Source organism: Morone saxatilis, unplaced genomic scaffold (assembly GCF_004916995.1).
Source record: "Morone saxatilis isolate NCDOM2014 unplaced genomic scaffold, NCSU_SB_2.0 Contig23, whole genome shotgun sequence".
NCBI classification, from domain to species: Eukaryota; Metazoa; Chordata; class Actinopteri; family Moronidae; genus Morone; species Morone saxatilis.
Window position 1 is genome coordinate 18,819,820 of NW_023339796.1, and position 19,578 is coordinate 18,839,397.

Sequence of the window (19,578 nt, forward strand, 5' to 3'; positions counted from 1 at the left end):
GGCCATGATGTACATCTAAGGCCGGATTTTCAGGTGAGGAAGTGGAAAGTGGCTGTTGGTTTATTACGTTTTATTACGTAACCTGCAACTTCAAGACACTCCGAATAACTATCTGAAGAAAACAAGGTCATGTTATGTCATTTAACGACATATGTGATTTAGATTAAAAATGCCCTCAAAACATATATTAAGACATTTAAACAAATGCTTGAAACAATAATGGGTCTAATATGTTTTCCGTAAAAATATTCCAAAGTCCATTCTCAGTGTTGCACTGGTGGCTTCAGATTTTTACATCACACATTGTGTTGCATACTGGACTGGGGTTGACTTTCTAACTAATTGTGATGCTCGTAGCCCTCGCCCCTTAAAATCAGATTTTCAATGAGCACAGAGAAACTTTCCACTTTCAGCAGATTAATGTGGAAACATCATTCTAGTGTCAAACTCTACGCAGACATATTTTTGAGTGAATGGGGACTTGTAATGCAAAAATAGTGAAAAAAAACCCACCACATTTCCACAGATCAAGCTGATGTCTTGCTTTGTCTGACCAACAATCTATAACACAAATATATTCAACTTAATATCATAGAAGACCATCATATATTCACAAGAGGCTAGTACAAGAGATCGTTTCTGATATTTTTCTTAATAATAATATTTAAACAATCAATCAGTAATGAACACTGTTACAGATGCTGTTAATTTTCAGCTTTGTATACTACATACAAATACCTCCTAATACACTCCTTCATTTCCTTCTATTTCACTCGTGTCCTATGTAAATCATTGAGCACCAAACAACCGCACACATCAGAGGAAGTCGAAAATGAGAAGGCCACTGCTGGCAGACATGTTGGCAGTGGTCTGGCACAAGAACTCAGGAAGCGGTGCCTCCTAACTGAGCTGTGCTTCCTGTGTGATAACTGACCCAAACATGTTGTGCCTCTATCACACATACACATAAAGACAAAGAAGCGCACTCACATTCTCCCTCTCTGTGGCAGCTGGGGTATACAAACCGCCAGGACGGTTTCAACCAAATTGAGGATTAATGGGATTAAAACGTAAGAGCTAAATGATTACATTTCATTCCTTGGAAGCGATTTGTTTACAGTGGGAGCTCTATTGCATGCAAAACCTGAACGCTGGCGTGATCTTCAACTGGGTGAGTGCAGGTGTTCCAACAATGTTTAAAGTTAAACTTACATTTTAGACTGTTGTGAGGGTGAGAACGCTGTACAGCAGCAACAGAAGAGGCTAATTTCTCTTGACGGTTAACTATAACCTCAGAAATGCTTAGAAATGAAGGACAGAGGATCAGGGATGGTCAGGGTAAGAAGAGAAAGGACTGGGACTGAGCGATTAAGGGGCAGCAGCAGAGAAGAGGAGCTGCGTTTGTAGTTTTGTTCTGAATATCCCCTTCACAGTCATGATGTAAGGAATGTGCGTGTAACGCCCCTGAAACCTTGAACATTGTGCAAAGACATGATGTTTCAAGTTGCCTCCCCCGCTACTCATACCACACACGTACACACACACAGCCCAGGCACACATTGCAGTGCAAATGCTTCCTTCCTGTTGCTGGTTTGGCCTCTTTTAGAAGCAAGATAAGAGCAACAGAATGAGATATATAAAAGAGCGAAGCAAACTGTGCTGTTTTCTCTGCCTCTCAGATCACAGTGACCGCATTCCTCTATTTGGACATTTTATTTAAAAAGTTTAACAGTTACCACCTGATATTCACTGCAGGTGTAGTGCTCTCACTTTGTGTTTTGCCTCTAACGGCTCTCCGACCACCACCACCACCACCACCACCACCATCACGCACATTTTCTCACGTCACTCTCTTTCTGTTCTTCTCTGCCAGGTTCAGTCAAGACCACAGGGCAGTTTAGCAGCCCCCACTTCCTCATCGAGCGCTGAAGCAGAGCGACATGAGTTTCCTGTGACGCCTCTGTGTCTCTGGTCAATTAGTTTACTCACATCACTCTTCCACTGTTGAATTGTGCTGCATGGAAAGAGACGGGCCTCATCGTATCCTGGGGGAGGCTGTCTGGTAGATGTACACTGACAGTCAGCTGCTGTTCGTCTTAAGATTCTTTCCAAAAAGTGGATCTGCCTGGACACAAAAACACCATTGGACCTGTGGAGTTATTCGTAGTCTTCTGAGAAAAGCTGTGATGCTGTTTCCACACAGTTAAGGTCGCTTTTTGGATATCCAGCCATGCTTCAACAGTCAGAGCTCATCTTTGACTTTGCCAGTGACCATGTTAACATGTCACAGGTACGTAAATGTAAAGCAGTGGCGCATTTCTCTGAATGTCGTGTTGAAACAGAGCTAGCATGTGATGCAGCAAAAAAATTTCAGGAATCTAACCAATTGTAATCTAATCTAATTTTCTTTGTGTGTGTTGTAGCTGGGGGGTTACTTGGATTACCCCGCTGTGATTGTGGAGCAGGTTCCCCATCCACACCTGTTCTCATATACAGGTCTAGCGTGTGAACAGTCACATACAGAGGAGGATCACCAGCAGCTGCTTAAAGGTCAGTGCATGCAACACACACACACACACACACACACACACCAGCCTTTCTTTACCTACCACATTCACATTTCATGACTGAAGCTCACATGCCGCCCAGTGGTCTATTCTAAAGGTTATTCAACGGTTTAAAATGTTGTAGGTTTTATTCAACTCTTTCTAAATTCAAAGCGACACCAGGTATCACAGAGAGCCTGGGACTGGACATGCGCAGTCGCAACCCTCGCACATGGACCACCCTCCGCAAAAAGTCAGGAAGTGAAACAAAACATTCCTGGCTCGTGCCTGGGAAAGACAGTTAATGAATCATATTAGGATGTAGACGTGGTCGATCCGGGCTACAGCACATATGCTATAGCTTGTTCCTCACCAGTGCTGGGAATTAAAAGTAAGTTATATGACTGTATCGGGTTGTTTTTCCGACATTGTTCTGGCTGGAGCGAGCAGCTGAAGTTGGGCATGGCGAGGCTCGTTTTAGTTAGCTAACGGTAACTGCAAGAAAAAAAAAAAAAAAAACCCACTCACAGACGGTTATGGACTGTTTACTTCAAACTTAGTACCGTTTTGGGGCTGCAACCTACCTGCTGCGTGTCTTTAAACGTGGCTACATGTTTTGAAGAAAGTGAGAAAGTGTTTGAGCCCACGACAAACAGCTGTTAGCTAGCAGATGTTCTCTAGCTCCCTGCTGCACAGCCTCTTCACGACACATAACAGTTAAATAAATGCGCGCTGAACAATAGACTCCCCTTTGGTGTTATTTTTATCTCAATGGCACTGGGGCTACAGTTTGGGAAGCAGTTAATTTGAGCTATGTAGTGTATTTATTGCCACAATAATGAGTAACATTTCAGCTCAATAGGCCATCTGCACACAGCCAGTTTTAACACCCCAACCCCACATTTTGTGATTAAGAATGTGTGCAAACTAGACTGTAAGAAAGAAAGGTCAGAGTAGATAGCTAAACGTAATAAATAAAGGTTGTGTTGCCAGGTTGCTGCCACTCCCAACTGGTACTGGCATGAGGAATGGGATGGGAATTGATAAGATTTTATTGATACCAATACCATTATTGATTCTGCTTATCGGTCCGATTCTTTGTCGATTCCCTTTTTGATTCCTTATCAACTTTCTTTGTGGGAAATCAAATGTCAGTGCAACTGTTTTATTATCTTTGTGTCTTAGAACGGGGTACAGAAAGCAGAGTTATAATAGTTCTTTTGTGAAATGAGGCCACGCTTTGAACGGTTTCTTCCTCTTCGCCATGACTCAAATGGCTTTTTGCAAGTTTCCAGCAGCGAAGACGCATGAGTTTGTTTTGCAATGAGAGAAAGACACGTAATAAAAACCTGCTGGCATTGATAAAAGGAACTGATGAGCTTGATGGCATACCATTCTGATGGACCGGACCATTTGGAATCGGTTCTCAAGTGGAACTGGTTCTTGATTCCCATGATCCCTAGATGAGATGGAAACTTCAACAAACCTACTGGGAAAAAAAGCCACAGCCTAAATTAAACATTAACAATTATTGGATCACTATGTCTTGTATGAATTTCAATGTGCAGCGTCAGATCCACCAAAGTTTTGTCTGTGGTGGATTACTTTTGAACAATACCAGGAAAGCCCCCCATCCCATCTATTGAGATGCTACAAGGAAGGGGTACTTGAACACACGTGATCGGGCTGTGAGCGATATAGGCATCTGTAGTTTTATGTTGTATTTCATGATATAGTTGTCTGGAAAATCACTTGAGAAAATGTGGCTAAAGTAACCAGACAGGAATGTCTGCTCTTGGCTCTCAGCTAATCCAGAAAATGAAGTACAAGGTGGGTCCACCTGCTAAAAACAGTTTTTGTATGTTACTCCCTTCTCTGTGCTCTGTAGTGGAGCCATGTGAAAGCGGAGAAGAAGAGACCATGGAGACACTTGTTGCTGCTGACTCGCTTCTCAGCATGGACTGCCCTGATGCTCTCTCCCTGGAACAACACTACTGTAAGCACACACACACACACACCTGAGTTAACACTACTCACATGCAGTCTGACAGAGTGAAGATGTCCTAGTAAAACCTCACTGCCTCTGCTTTTTGATCTAGGACATGTCTGACTGCAACATGTTATTTTTAGACATAGTGGTCACAGTGCTGTTCTCTTTCATTAAATCTGTTTATGCCCCCCTGCAGCCCAGACCTTCTTACCGTCACTGGGTGATGTCATCACTACTCCTGTTACCCAGGTGACTGTGTCGGCAGAGGGCATTGTGGGAGCTGTTGACAAGCCCCAGTGGCCCTTGTTGCACACAAAGAAGCCTGCGGCACAGCTGCAGTCCAGGAAGAGAGGTCAGTGACATTCTGGGTTATCAGCTGATCAGAAACTAAATTATGGCTTGTGTGATTATATTAAATATTGTGTAAGTGACCTGCTTTTATTCTCCAACTACTCAGGGAGAAAACCTCGACATAGAAGGGCAGAGTCTCCAACACCAGACATTATAGTGAAGAAGGACAAATACAACAAAGGTATTGTCACACATAACGACATTAGCTAAGCCCCTTTCACCTCATTATGTTAATGTGATGGCAATTTTACATGTTGATGTCCTATCTGAATAAGCGCCAGAGTCACCTTCGCATAAAAGTCATGACAGCAATCTTACTGGGTCAGAGGTAGTAACATTTCCATAACCTTTATTATGTTTGTGTTTTATTATTGTGTTAGTAGGAAAGAGAGTAACAGAAAGGCAGCAGCAGTACATACACAGAGAGAAATGAAATGCATGTCTTCTTTGTCTTCTGAAGAGCAGCTGTAATGAACTACTCAATTATAATTTCCAATGCATAAAACACAGAATAGTACCTGACAAAAAGTATGCAAAAAACATTATGAAACAATATTTGTCTCATGCCAGATTAGTTTATAGAAATAGAAAAAAACTGCTAAACTACAGTAAAAATCCCCCAAACAGCATTCCCTCCCTATATTTTTATGGATAATGAATGAATATCCAGCAAAAACGCCTTACATATGGCATGTGACAACAATTAAGTGTCCGTCTTAACGTTTTGTCATTCTGTGCTGTCAGAGTTATGCAGCAGAATTTGCTATCGTAAATCGATAAAATGAAACTGAACTTGCATAAGCACATGGCTCATGTCCTGTCATGTCTGAATAAACTGTAAGAAATGTAACTGGATGTGGATTACAAAAGTGAAAGTCATTACTTTAACAAACAGATGAAGAGATAATGCCTTCGATAGATGGATCACAGCTTTCACAAAAGTCATTTCCCATGTTGTTTCTTTGTCTCTCCTTTTTCATCGTGTTTCCTGTGTTTGTGTTTCAGGAGGAAACACTCTGTACCTGTGGCAGTTCCTGATGGAGTTGTTGCAGGACCGACAGGTCTGCCCCCGCTACATTAAATGGACTAATCCTGATGCAGGAATCTTCAAGTTGGTCAACTCAAAAGCTGTGGCCAGACTCTGGGGCAAACACAAGAACAAGCCAGATATGAATTATGAGACAATGGGCAGAGCACTCAGGTAAACAATATAGAAAAAAAAACATAAGCTGGTTGTGTCTTTATTTTTAGGTGTAGATGCATTGTTTGCTTCGTTAATGCTGAACCTCTGTGTTCATGTAGGTACTACTACCAGAGGGGCATACTGAATAAGGTAGAAGGCCAGCGTCTCGTCTACCAGTTCACCTCTCTGCCCAAAGACATGATTTATATCACAGATGGAGACAACGCCAAAGAGGAGGAAGATTATGACGACAATAGCGGCAATGATGAAGGTGTGAGCGATGACTCTGATGACAGCACAATACCTTCCAGTGACCAATCAGTGGAGGACGAAGATTTACACCCACCACAGAAAAAAATGTCGTCCAGCTCTGTCCGAGCCCCAGCCACCCAGCGGACCAGGCCCGCTCCCAGGCCCTCAGCCCAGCGCGACACCATCCTGCGGCCCACCAGCACCAGCTTGATCCAGGAGCAGCATTTGCCTATTGTGTCAGCTGAGATGCTGCGGACCTTCCAGAACCTGCCGAAGGTCCAGTCCCTGCAGCCCGCTGGTCACGCCTCAGTCTTCAGAACGGCTCAGCTGCTCGGGAGTCTGTGTGAGCGTCAGGCTGCTGCTCAGGTGGCTGTGGACAGTAACTGTGCACGGGAGACACCTAATGAGAAGTCACACCCAGGACAGAAAACTTCACAAGTGGAAACTCCACAGCTGGTTCCCTTAACAAGCTCTGACCAATAGAAAAGACCAGACACCCCCAAACACACACACACACACACACACACACACACACTCCACTGACTCAGGACCAGTTACAGAGCTGCACTTTGCTGTGGCAATCCACACCCGGGCCTTTATTTCTCAAGCGTGTAAGAGTGGAAGTATTGATCTAGGACTATTTTTGTATTTTAGATTATATTATGAATTAGTAACAAAAGTAATTCTTGATCAGTGCTTCCTGTCTGACATCTTGAGTTGGCAGGGAATTGGCATGAACCAAAATCTCAGAGCACTCAGCAGGTTACTTTCTAAGAAGAGGAAGACTTTGAAAGCTCTTGTCCTTTTATCTCATTCATTCTCTGTAGCCTTTAACTATACAAGACACCAAAGACAGACATGCACTGGAATCTATTGCCTTTCTGCATCTCCTGCAGACACCCCCTCTGCTTTTGCACTTCACCTCCAGCGTCATGGAGCAAATGATCTGATCAGCACACTGTGCCCTCCGTCTTTGCCTTTACTCTCGCTCTTTCCCACTCTTTTACTCTCACATGCTGAATCATTCCTCTGCCTTGAAATTGGCTTTGCACTAATGTTTACCTCTGCTGTATGTTTCTTCTCTAAGTGCCTGAAGATCTCAGTCCACCCTGTCCCTGCTGCTTCCTCTGTTCCTGGTAATCGTGAGGTTATTGAGGGAAAACATTCCATATTACTATTGTTATTGTTATTATTATTATTATTATTATTTTTTAAGATGAATTATGTTTGTATTGTGAAATGTTGAAAACAAGGGATCACTGTTATTTGTAGAATAGTAATTTAGCACTGCTGCTGTTTAGTTGATGCATCTACACAGTGGACCTTCCTTTTGTTGACAGTCACAAGTGAAATTGTCTTGTAGCCTTTTATATTGCTACATTGCCTCCTGTTGAGTCGTACTTCTACTATTTAGCCTTTCTGCTATGCACACATTCTGTTTAGTTGTTACACATATATAAATGCATATATGGACCTCTAAAGCCTTGATATCTGTATGTGTTGTGTATTATATACTGTATGTCTGTGAACATGCTTGACTTTGTGCCTTGTTGCCATTTTCTCCCTCAGGTTTGTAAAAATGTGTTTTACTGCACAGACTGTATCCTCTATGCAAGGAGTAAAACGGCTTGCCCTTTATAATGAAGTAATGCTAAGTTCAGTGTTTTCTCTTCAGTTGATCTTAGTTTAGCCTCACAAAGCCAGCCCACAAAGTTCGCTTCACTCCAAATAAAAACTGAGTGTGTAAGATTTAGACTTGCGAGGCTAAACTTGGTTTAGGAGAGGCTTATAACCGTGCCTTTGCCCCCAGGGAACCCTATGCAAAACGGTTTTCAGTTTATTACTGAGTAAACCATTTATTTTGAATCCCCTCACTTTGCTTTATCTGGAGGTCTCTTGATACTGTAAGTTTTACTGATGTGGATTTGTAAGCTTGTAGCAGAGGGAGAGGTGGATTTTCTGTTGCTTTATTTCAGTGCGTTTGCTTTTGTGCAGTCCAGAGGTGTTGAAAAGAGTATATGAAATAAATGTAATTTTATCATTGTCTGTGTGACGTTCATCCCCACTCATTTATTCACCCACATTTCAGAGTAAATAGGTACATTCATGCAAGTACTGTACTTTCTAATTTGAGGTACTTAGTTTTTCCATTTTATGCTACTTTATTCTTCTCCACTACAATTCAGAGGGAGATATTGTACTTTTTACTGCATTAGTTTCTTTGCACATTCATATTAATAATATACAACTTTATTGATCCCTTTTTGGAAACCCAGCAATATATAAATGAATTAAAATGAACCCCACCTTTACCAGCTGCAACAATAAAGTGATATACACATTTATGCACCAATAAAAAAAAATCCAATTGTACAATATATGTTCTCAAAAAGGACATTCTGCGACCATAACGACTACTATAACTTTTGGTATTTAAAGTATATTTATATTCTAATATTTTACCTGACTACAGCTACACTCCATTCAATATTGCATTTTCAACTCCAATGTATTTTAGGTAGGTACGTCAAACTGGCTCCCTCTTGCTGAAACTACATTCAAATGATGCCTATCCAGTAGGTTAATAGTACAGTAGTTTAATATATATAATAGAATAATAGTGGGGTATTTTTGAGGTGAGATGTTGCTACTTATTATACTACTCTATATATTGGAATAAATACAGTATTTAATGATTGGCAGTCCTATTTTCATCATGTCAGAGTTAATAAATGTGCTGTAGTAATAGGAAGCGGCCATGTCGTGAGTCCTCCAGGCCGGTAGGTGGCGCAGTGGCAGTGTGAGCGGTCGGATGTTGACAGGCCTGCAGCTGTCGGGCTGTTGCCGCTATCACGTTTCCACAGTAGTCTCCACATCTTGCTAGAACTTTCCTGCTTCCCTAGAAACACATCCGCAGCGAACCCATGGCAACCGAACGGCAAGTGAAACCTTACATATGAATGAGACGTTATTCTGTTTAAGTCGGTTTGTTTCTACGCTGCTGTTAACGGGTGCTCTCTCCTCTCGCTTTAGCAGCTTCCCCGATAGCTTCATTGACGAGGATCCACAGAAAGCTCTGGAGGTAAACATTAGCGGCAGCTAGCCATAAACAAATGACTTCAGCGATTGAATCAAATATCTGCTGCCTCTTTCCGATTATCGCGTTAACCTTGAGTTCTTCTGACGGGCTGTGGTGTGAAGGAAACCGGCTGTGGTGTCGGTGGTGTTAATGTTTGTGATGTTAGCACTGTGTTTGACACTGAGACTACCTAGCCAAGGTAGCTAACGCTTGCTGTTAGCGCCACTTTGCGTCATTATAATCTAATATTATATATTATTACCTTCAGTAACAGTAGCGTTTCTGAGTTAGCAGGGCATGTCTTTTATTACACTCTTCAGGAGATATTTAGGGTGACCTTAGTGATAAACAAGGATATGTTGGGCTGTTAGCATGACTAGCATAGTGTCTTCCTAAACAGTCAGTAAGTCAGTATGGAATCTTGTTTACTAGTTTTATTTGTTTGTCAACATTTTAAACACACTTTGCTTGTTCCTTTACGTGGATGTGACTACCATTGTAGTTCAGGTCCAACATACAGGACTCATTCATTCTACTCAGAGCTACTCAGCACTTCTACTCTTTGCTAAACACATCCCACAATAAAAAATAGGCTTTAAAAATAGTTGGTGGTAACAATGTAGCAAACAGAGGAGACAGCGTGTGAGCCAGTGTTGTTTGTTTAATGTTTAACATCATTTATCACCACTCTTTGAACCAGAGCAGCATTGTAAGCTGTCTGTTTAAATGCCATCTCTTTCCTTGTAGGCACTAAATGAGGCCTTGCAAGAAGACTCGGATAACGCTGAGTGGTTTTGCCAGCGTGCCTATGCCAACACACTTCTCAAAAACTACAGCTGTAAGTCTGCATACATGTGTTGACAGATATGTTGGTTATAATAAAGACTCAGGAAATATAATTGTGTTGAAAATGATGTTGTATTGTTTGGTAGCTGCCCACAGTATGTGAATATAATTCTGCATTGTGCCTCAAACACTTGAGTAGCTGCTGTGGTCCAGAATGCATTAATAATCTGGCACCAGGAAACCACTGGAGGAAATTTGGGTAGCATGAATATTAATTTTCTAAGTGATACAGCCTGGATGAATGTTTATGATAAACATATTGTTTAAACATATTGTCTTCTGTCCTCAGGTGCCGTTGATGATGCCAAAAAAGCACAGCAGCTACAACCCAGCCTTCCCCTTGCTTTCATGCGAACAGGGTGTGTACTGTAATATGAGGAAGACAATAAGGGAAAATCACGCACACATAGGTGTTTGGTGTATGTACTGTTGATGGAAGCATTGACTCTGTGTTGTTTTTCAAAAGCTGGAATATAACGTTGACTGGTAAACATGAGTTAGTTAGTTACATATTGACTGATACATTTCAACCCAAATTGTGCAGAGCTTTGTATGGGAAGTGCTACTTTTCTTTTCAGCCAGCCGTTAAGTTTATGTATAAGAATTGCTTTAGTCATTTAACTTCTCTAACGGGTGTGTGATCCAGATTTTGTGTGTCAGAGGAGGTCCCTTTTAGTTCATTTAGATTATCAATTATAAGTGTATGTGTCATGTTTTTCTCTCCCAACTGCAGACTAGCAGAATACCACCTTAAACACTATGAGTCAGCACATGCAGCTTTCACTCAGGGACACCAACTGGATGGTGAGTACAGCCTACTTTGGCCTCCAGTACAAACTTTCCATCATCCCACTCTCTACCAACCACTGTTCGCAGCAGCAACCTGTCTGCTTCACTCTCCTCATGGAAGATAAAGTTCTGAACCTTAGCTTTCATACAGGGTAGCAATTCAAAGTGCTTTACATAATGAAGTTTCAAAGACACAGAAAGCCTAAAAAAGGTTGGGAAAAAAAAAGCATGAAGGGTAATTTTGTGACATAAAGAAGTGCAAGTCTAAGTGCAAGAGTGCAGTTTCAATTAAAGGCAGTAATGACCATTTGGTGCAAATCTAAAGTATGGATTCTTAATGTGTAAATATTATTTATTGTTTACCCCATGGCCTTGTGTATGACAGGACACCTCAAACATAGTTCTTGCCAGCAAGCGTTGCATTAATGTAATATTTAAATTAGCCTGCTGACTCTTTTCTTAAGTAATTATCTTAAGTAAATTAGTAAACTACCTGCTCTTCATTTTAAGATGACCGATACAGTGTTTCCTCTATGTTGATTTTGGAGCAGCGGCCCGCCGCTGTTAAATTTCTGCCGCCACGGTATCAGAAATGGCGTGCAGACTGTTAGTCCCGGTTGCCTTTTAAATGATCCTGCCGACAATAATCAGCCCCGTTGGCTTGCGCTCACATTGCAGTTAACAACATAGAACTGTTTCAGAGGTTATTGGGGCTGTCCACTTTAACTCCACATACTGTTGGTTGGAGGAGCTTATTGTCAAATTGTTCGCTTTCTTCCAAGTCGACTATTAAACTAACAGCTCCACCAAAAAATGTCACGCGGAACGCCAACCTTAATTGTCAGTTTTTCCCCTCAGGCTCAAAACGTCCTGATTCAAACATCTGGAAAAAATTAAAAACGGTAAATATTATATTTGTTTGTGTTGCCAGCGAAGTGTCAGTTCTGTTTCATACGTAACGGGGGGGGGGGACAAAATTCCTAGAGGGAAACAACTGCGAATAATTTCAAGTTTTTTTGTATTTTTTAAAAAAAAAGTTTCATAACCTGTAGTTTTTACACCACTTAATGGCCAAGAAATGGTTGATTATTTAGTGAGCAAAAGATACATGATTTAATATTCTATAACTGTGCTCTAAACCAATCTGGATTTCACATTCACTGTTCTAACATACAAATTAAGAGCTCTGACTCTTCAAAATGTTGGGTCTTAGTTTTCCAGTTAAAGTTCATTAAAACAGTAGTTTGGCTTTCATAGAACATAAAGGCTGTCAATCATTTTTGCATAAGAATTCAAAATAAATATATTATTAAAAGCCCGATAATTTATCGGCTATAATGTAATTATCCCGGTAATTCAGAATAATATTAAATTTTTCCCATCAGAGGAGTAGATTTTATACTTTACTATACTTATCGTGCCTCCCGAGGAAATTATTGTGGTTGGTCTTGAAAAAAACGTATTATATTCATACAAACATACAATTCTATAAAATGTTATTAACAATAAATGGACAATGAAAAACTATTAGAAAAAACTAAATATTTTTTGAGGATACATTATTTAAACTAATTAAAAATGGCTGCTTTTTTCTGTTTTTTCATTTTGCATCAGATCCTGTATTCTCGGGTATAAGTTGCTTTTTTAGTTTTCAGTTAAAGTAATATCAGCCTGCATGCTAATGATGTTACAAAAGAGCAGTTGTGTATTTTTTGGGCTTTTAAGACCAAAAATAAGCCAGGATTGGGTTTGCTCAAGGAATCCTCCAAGATGTCTGATTAAGGATTAAAAGGATTTCAACCCAAAACTACAAGTTGCTGTCGAGTCACACAAACGGGTGGAAGCAGGTCTGTCACATAATCACAACTGTCAACCAAGACTGACACTATTACCACCATTTCAATCAACTGTAACCAAATCTCATTCCAATTGCTTTACTGCAGAGCTACAGTTTCTCAATGTGTTGAAACAAACAGCTTTGGAGAAACTGAAGTCACCAAAACTTGTTAAACAACAGGCTGTAAACGGTTCTAGAAAACGAGAACCGAGAATCGCGACACAAAAGTCCACTGTCTCGTGTCGCGGATCCGAGAGACACACTTGCTCCCTGGACTTTGGAGCTCTCGATTAAGACAGTGTAAACCTGGCGGCTCGGTGGCGGCGGCCCGTGGGGTGGTAGTTGGTGTAGGGCCTATATCGTATTTTGTTTGGACAGTAGGTTATTCTAGGTAATTTTACCTATTTTAGTGTTTATTTACACTTAATCTGCTCCCTTTTCTTCTTCCCCACACTCACCACAGCACACACACACACCTGGACCTCTGCTCCACTCACGGCAAACACGCCCGCTCGCTCTGGCCTCTATTCTGTCTCTTCTCTCCCTGTGTGTCTGCTGACTCTTCTCCATTCAAGCAAGTAACGTTCATAAACTCACCCCGTGAATCAGTTTTCAAGTGCGCCCGCATGTGGGTCCAAACCGAATACTAAACGTTTAGTGAAGTGACATCTGCAGTTGGTTGGTTCACTGACGCTCCGTAATGTAAGATTTCTGTCGTATCCGCTTATGTAATATCAGATAAACATCTTCTCATCTCCTGTTTCTCTGCAAAAATGGGGAAACGGGGAAAACCGCGGTATGAACAGAACCACAGATTTGGTGAATCGTTACACCCCTGATAACAACACATGGATTCTCACTTCATCATATCTGTGTGTTTTTATTTTATGTCTATGTGTGAGTGACCTAGAAACTTACGCTACTTTTGTGATAATTAAAGCAACTTTGCTAGTGAAAAGACGGCTAGAGCTGGCCAGCATCTCTATCATCAAAGCATGGATCCATTTGGATGGATATGTTTATATAGACATATGTTATTACACAACCTCTTGAAATGTTTCTTTACAAATAGGGCTCTATTGACAACTGAGTAAGAGCCCGAGGGGTCAGAATTAAATAAGTGGGATGGTGGAAAAAGATGAAAAAATAGGCTCAGGGTCCAAAAATGCTTAGGGCTATGTTTTTCAAAAGAGCTGTGAATCAGTTTTAAAAGTTAAAATAATTTTGCTGCTGACACAATGCTGCACAGTAATGTATTGAACACTGATGAATGCCTATTTTCATCCAAGTAACTTCTGCTTTGGAAACAAAGCTATTAAAGTAATGCTTTTAACCTTGTGCTGCACTTAGTCAGACCATTCACACCTCACTGATGCCCTAAAATGTTTTCATTAAATTCTCTAATTGAGTCTTTTTTTATCAGAATGTATTACCTTGTAACAAACTAAGACTGCAAATTTCTGTTCTTTGTTGTGGTTTTCACAGTTTCGGACAAATCATTTGAGATCTGGATAAAGCGGTGTGAGGAGATGATGGGAGGTAAGTAGCTGAAGTGAGACTTTGATCATCTCAGTATTTTTTGTAAGGTTAGACCAGTATTTAGAGCTGATATTGGTCTTAACCTGTCTTTTTTATTTAATTGCAAATAGTTTGTTTTAATGTATTTAAGATATTCAGTGGTATCAAATATTAGTGCACAATATTGCCTGTGTCGGTTTGTACTTTAAGATTCAAAATCCATTACTGGTTCCTCTCCAACTTCTCTATACTGTATATTTACCATACTCCCTGCTATCAAACACTAAGCTAAATGGGACAGTCAGAGAGCTGATCTGCTCATCTGATCAAACAAATGAGCTTGCACACATCCATGAATCTACAGTATGTGTTCACAGTGCGCAGGCAGAGCTGCTCAGTCCAATAAAAGATGCATGTCATGTCTGGGTGGTGTGTTTCTGTTTTCTGGTGATGCCTGGGCCCTCTGGATCATCTCAAGTAAATAAGAGCATGAGTTTTGACAAACACGCTTCACACCCGCATGCACACGTACTCCCAGGAGCGGTGTGATTCATCAGAGTTAACGTTACTGATGTTTGAAAGCCCCCGATGAGACCCAACCCCTTCATAGGCCCGCTCACAGACAGCAAGCACGCACACAAACACACAAACAAATGCACACCAGGGTGTACATCACCCCGCCTCTTCTCCCTCTCGCTCTCTTAAACTTGAAAGTACCCCTACTTGTGCTCGCTCACGCTCACACCAGGAGCAGTTGTTGTCTTCTGGTGACAGTGTGTTTACCACCAACCAACACACACGGCACCTGGTTATTCCATCACATGTGGCACCCTGCTTGTTTAAAAATACACAGACACACACAGTCTTTCTCCCCCCAAACATCCCCCCTCCTCACCATTTCAAACACGACCTCATTAAGACAACATTAACACGCCTTCTATCATGTCATCTCTCTTTTCCCTCTCTCTCTCTCTCTCTCTGTGAATAATGTATGATAGCATGCTGGTAAACGACGATCAGGCTTGCTTGGGCTCACAGGGCTTTTAATGGGCGTGGATTGACCAGTAAACAAACTGGTGGAAAGGATGTGAAAGTGTGTGTGTGTCTTGTCTTTGTGGGCGCATATCCATTTGCTATGTGCGGACACGTGTGTGTGTGACAGTTGAAAAATTGTGTTCAATAGCTTCATCATATTTTAGAGTGTGATTTAGCTTAAAAGGGTGTATTAAATGCTTCCTGCCGCACACCCAAAAATGTCTTCTCTCTTTCCAGAGCAGACACAGATCGGCAGCGGCAACAGGGTGAGTTTCTGTACACGGCCACCTGGGGGCATTGTTGCTCTCAGCATCAGCAGAGAGCATCAGCCTTCAGTATGTTCCTGCTTCAAAGAAGGAGGCTTTACTAAGTGTCTTTTGTTGTTATGTTTTCTTCTTATTTTGTCCTTTTTGTTTCATCCCTCTGCCTCATAACCACATCCTCCTCTCTAATTGTCGTTCTGTCTCGGGGACTGAATGACCCAGCAGACCCCGGCGGTTCCTCCAGTGAAGTAAGTGCATAAATGTAAATAGGCTTTATCTAGAGATCTGTTTTATGTCAGTAATGTTTATTTTATTTATTATACCGGCATAATGATTAACCAAGCCTTACTGCATTAAAGCAGCCCTATTCTGTGTAACTGGGTGAATAATGATGAGCGGCTTTTTATCATTTGAAGTTCTTGGTTTCATGAAGTTTTATTACATTCTTGGTAGAAAGAGAAACAATATTTGGGTTTCTTAATCAGCTTCGCCTGTGTGTTTCTTGCAGATATGACTGGTACCAAACAGAATCTCAAGTCATTGTCACAGTCATGGCAAAAAATGTACCCAAGGATGGTGTGTGTGTCAACTTCATGGAAAAAGAGGTATAAACACACACTTAAATGCAGTATTGAAGTGAAGAGAGTCTGTGTTTTCTGTGTGTGTATGTGGAGCAGAGATGGGTTAGCTCTTGGGTGTTTCCTCAAGGGGGCCCATTAGATGGGTCTCATACACACATACACAGTCACACACACACAGACACACAGACAGTCTCCCCATGGACCCAACTATGCCTCCAGTGGTGCCTTGTTAACATTGCTCCCAAAGTACGGATCTAAGAACAATTTACCCTCCCCAGCTTCTCCAACCTCCTAATTGTCTGTAGATAGAAGGCATAACTGATCTAGGATCAGCTGCAGAGCCCTCAAGGGACAATCCTCTTTCTTTCTCTTTTTCTCTTTTCTTTGTCTCTTTCCACTTCTCTCTCCTTCTCTCAGAGGGGTAACTGCAGGGCACTCTAGGGAACAGCTTTGTCTTTCCTAATAGAATAACAAACTGAGTTTACCCCATTTCAAAAGAAATAGTTCACTCGCTCCGAATCACACAGTCACTTGTTAAGCTCCCTCTGTGGTGTGAAATACAGATAAGTTCATATATTTTTTACTAGGTCAGTATAGACAAAAGAAATTAAAGATGAAAGGCAGTGGTTCCAGTTATTTTCCCTGGTGAGTATGCAGCAGCTGTATACCTACAGACAGTGCAGGAATCCAACTGGAAATGAATATTAAGGCTTTGATAGTTTTTTGGAATTGCCCAAAAGCAACTTTAGTCAACTTTCTAAGCTTTTATCCCAGATGAACTACTTCTAACACACATTTGGTCCCAAATCAGAAAAGTCCACTTTTAGTAAAATGGTAGGTGGTGAATTGCAAACGATTGCTAGTTGAAGTGATGTACGGTACAGGCGAGTTATTCCTCAAGTGGGCAGTTTTTAGCGCTTTACTCCACGAGCGCAGCATTTGCCAAGTGATGAGGGTTTAAGGAGTGTGAGGATTTGGGCCACAGCCGAGGCCTTGCTCCTCTAAACCAACAAGCCACCCACCCAGTTCCACTGAGTGACAGGCTGTTAGGAGCTGTCCGAACCCCCCCCCCCCCCCCCATCACTGGTCACTGTGCTGAAAGGGACAGGCGAGAATACTCCTGGCCGTTACACCCCCACATCAGATGATTATTCTCATGGACAAGCTTGACCCTTCACCCCCCCCCCACTCCTTATCTTTCTTTTGTTTTGTGTGTTTGCTGCAGACTGCAGTTAAATTAAATGGAAAATATTGATGCTACAGCACGGGCATTGTAATGGAATAAGAATAATATAAAATATTGCCTAGTTGTTTACTGTCAGACTTAATGGCCACCATTGAGGAGTAATGCCTAATGTCTGCTGTCTGTGCTCTCTTCAGCTCTCTGCCACAATACAGCTGGCATCAGGGGAGAACTACAACCTCAACCTCCACCTCCTGCACCCCATCGTCCCTCAACAGAGCAACTTCAAGATCCTCACCACCAAGGTATCAAAGTCACTTTTAGTTTAACTGGTGCAGTTAGTGTAATGTTGAAACTTCTAAACCTACTGGGAGTCCTCTCCCGCTATGCATATTTTACATTCTGGTTCACATTTGTGATGATTTGACATGTTTTTGACAGCTTTAACAGACATCTCACTGTGACAGGTGACATGCACATGAAGCAGAAACAAACTGTGTGTGTCAGACCTGCATGCTTTCAACACCAGTTGTGTTAAATGGTCCATTGTGAACTAAAAGGCACATCAAAGCATTGTGATGGGCATTCTCTAATGTTGAAGCGCACGGACCAAAAAAAAAAAAAACAAACAAAAAACAGTTGTCTTTTGTCTTTCTGGTGTCTCAAAGTGACCACGACTGACCAATACTCAATAACTTTAGATGATACAATGAGCTGGTCATTTCTGAGTTTCAGAGGTGTATTCAGGTCAAGGGAAAGTCAGAAAATATGACACTTCGTCCGTTTCCACATGAAACTGAAATCATTTTACAGTGTTACTCGGTTCACACATACAGATACAGTAGTGTAAGCATTCAAGGTTATTAAATTGTTATTAAATGGTGGTCTTCAATGTTTTTCTCAACAGCAAGCCCGGCTGTAGTGGAAAATAAAACTGTTTACCACTTTACAACTTGAGCTGAAAAACATAAACAAGAAAAAGAAATGTAGGTCACAGAAACACTCCAGATAAGTTTTTGAAAGTCAATAAAAAGTCATTGAATTTTACACAGACTCAGTGAGAGAACATTATATGTAGCCTTGACGTTCTAGTAGTTACTCTCAACAATAAAAGAAGCAGACTATTAAACATGTCAGGGAACATTTTATATGTCACTGTAAAGAAAATATGATGTAGTAATGTCACACTGGAGAAATGCGGACTCTCCTCTGACTATGCTTCATATCTCTGAACTGCAGTTTAGCCAGAGAGCATGAAGTGACATGATGGTTTCTCTGTGAAATTATTTTTCTTTGTCAAAAACGTTAATGAATTACAAATAATTTGCATGATAACAAAAAGAAAATAGCAAAAACGCAAACCACACTGATGCGAGTTTTAAGCAGCTCAGTGAAATAGTGTCTGATCATTATTACTTGGGTTACCAATCTGAGATTAACACTATAATCTCTTCAATAATGTAAAGCAGTGTAAAGTAGGCTGTCACTACCTATAATTCCTTAATGCTGGTAAAGCTCACTGTGGCTGGAGTAGAAATGAGAAAATCCACTCTCACTGTATACAGTGCGGCTCCCGTGGAGACGATAGCGCAGTTCATCTGAGCAGCTAACAGGAGATTCATCACACATATGCACAAATCCTCACTCCTACACACACACACACAGTACACAGTACACAGTACACACAGTACACAGTACACACACATTTATTAGGACTCACTGAGAGTTCCTCAGCACTGTTTAAGGTGATTATGGGCCTAATGAGTAGGACGGGCTCTTTTTACTATAGACTCTAATTAGTGTGTATTCTACAGGATGGGCTAATGAGTGTGCTGGCTGAGTGTGTGCTGATTCAGGCTTTAGACCACTGTCAGGTTTTAGCCTCAGGATCAGGAGGGATGTTTTTGTGTGAGTTGTTTTGATTGTTTTTTTCAATCGTTAAGCAGGAGGAATTTGTTTTGTAGAACATTGATCAATACGGTCTTGTCGATACAGAACAACATGAAGCTCTGATTTCTTCCTTGGGATCTTGTGTGTACTTGAAAACTTCTATTGTGATGTTGGTGGTAGGCCTGTCGCGATAAGCGATAAATCAATTAATCGCACGATAAATAAAATGAGCTCG

General features: G+C 41.2%; 2 protein-coding genes across 9 annotated transcripts in view; both read left to right on the plus strand.

The window, feature by feature from the left end:
• The window catches only part of LOC118335050 (ETS-related transcription factor Elf-1-like), a 9,810-nt gene extending 1,448 nt beyond the window's left edge, over nucleotides 1-8,362 (plus strand). Inside the window, exons 1-8 of one of the 4 annotated variants that reach the window (XM_035671229.1) lie at nucleotides 938-1,171; nucleotides 1,874-2,290; nucleotides 2,424-2,550; nucleotides 4,435-4,542; nucleotides 4,733-4,888; nucleotides 4,994-5,068; nucleotides 5,893-6,088; nucleotides 6,190-6,805. In XM_035671229.1, coding sequence (XP_035527122.1) covers nucleotides 2,231-2,290; nucleotides 2,424-2,550; nucleotides 4,435-4,542; nucleotides 4,733-4,888; nucleotides 4,994-5,068; nucleotides 5,893-6,088; nucleotides 6,190-6,805 — 1,338 coding nt within the window. In that variant the 5' untranslated portion in view covers nucleotides 938-1,171; nucleotides 1,874-2,230. Of the gene's footprint in view, nucleotides 1-937; nucleotides 1,172-1,873; nucleotides 2,291-2,423; nucleotides 2,551-2,605; nucleotides 2,938-4,434; nucleotides 4,543-4,732; nucleotides 4,889-4,993; nucleotides 5,069-5,892; nucleotides 6,089-6,189 lie in introns of those variants that run through there. The other 3 variants (XM_035671228.1, XM_035671230.1, XM_035671231.1) reach the window with 3 other exon arrangements.
• A 753-nt stretch (nucleotides 8,363-9,115) lies between these two features.
• Nucleotides 9,116-19,578, plus strand: part of sugt1 (SGT1 homolog, MIS12 kinetochore complex assembly cochaperone) — a 17,952-nt gene continuing 7,489 nt past the window's right edge. For 3 of the 5 annotated variants that reach the window (XR_004797027.1, XM_035670766.1, XM_035670763.1), the window contains exons 1-10: nucleotides 9,116-9,260; nucleotides 9,356-9,404; nucleotides 10,149-10,239; nucleotides 10,537-10,606; nucleotides 10,981-11,051; nucleotides 14,359-14,412; nucleotides 15,664-15,692; nucleotides 15,912-15,937; nucleotides 16,198-16,294; nucleotides 17,651-17,758. Coding sequence is in view for 4 of the 5 variants with exons in the window: in XM_035670766.1 (XP_035526659.1) it covers nucleotides 9,247-9,260; nucleotides 9,356-9,404; nucleotides 10,149-10,239; nucleotides 10,537-10,606; nucleotides 10,981-11,051; nucleotides 14,359-14,412; nucleotides 15,664-15,692; nucleotides 15,912-15,937; nucleotides 16,198-16,294; nucleotides 17,651-17,758 (609 nt within the window). In the remaining variant the exon portion in view is untranslated. The remainder of the gene's footprint in view (nucleotides 9,261-9,355; nucleotides 9,405-10,148; nucleotides 10,240-10,536; nucleotides 10,607-10,980; nucleotides 11,052-14,358; nucleotides 14,413-15,663; nucleotides 15,693-15,911; nucleotides 15,938-16,197; nucleotides 16,295-17,650; nucleotides 17,759-19,578) is intronic. The other 2 variants (XM_035670764.1, XM_035670765.1) reach the window with 2 other exon arrangements.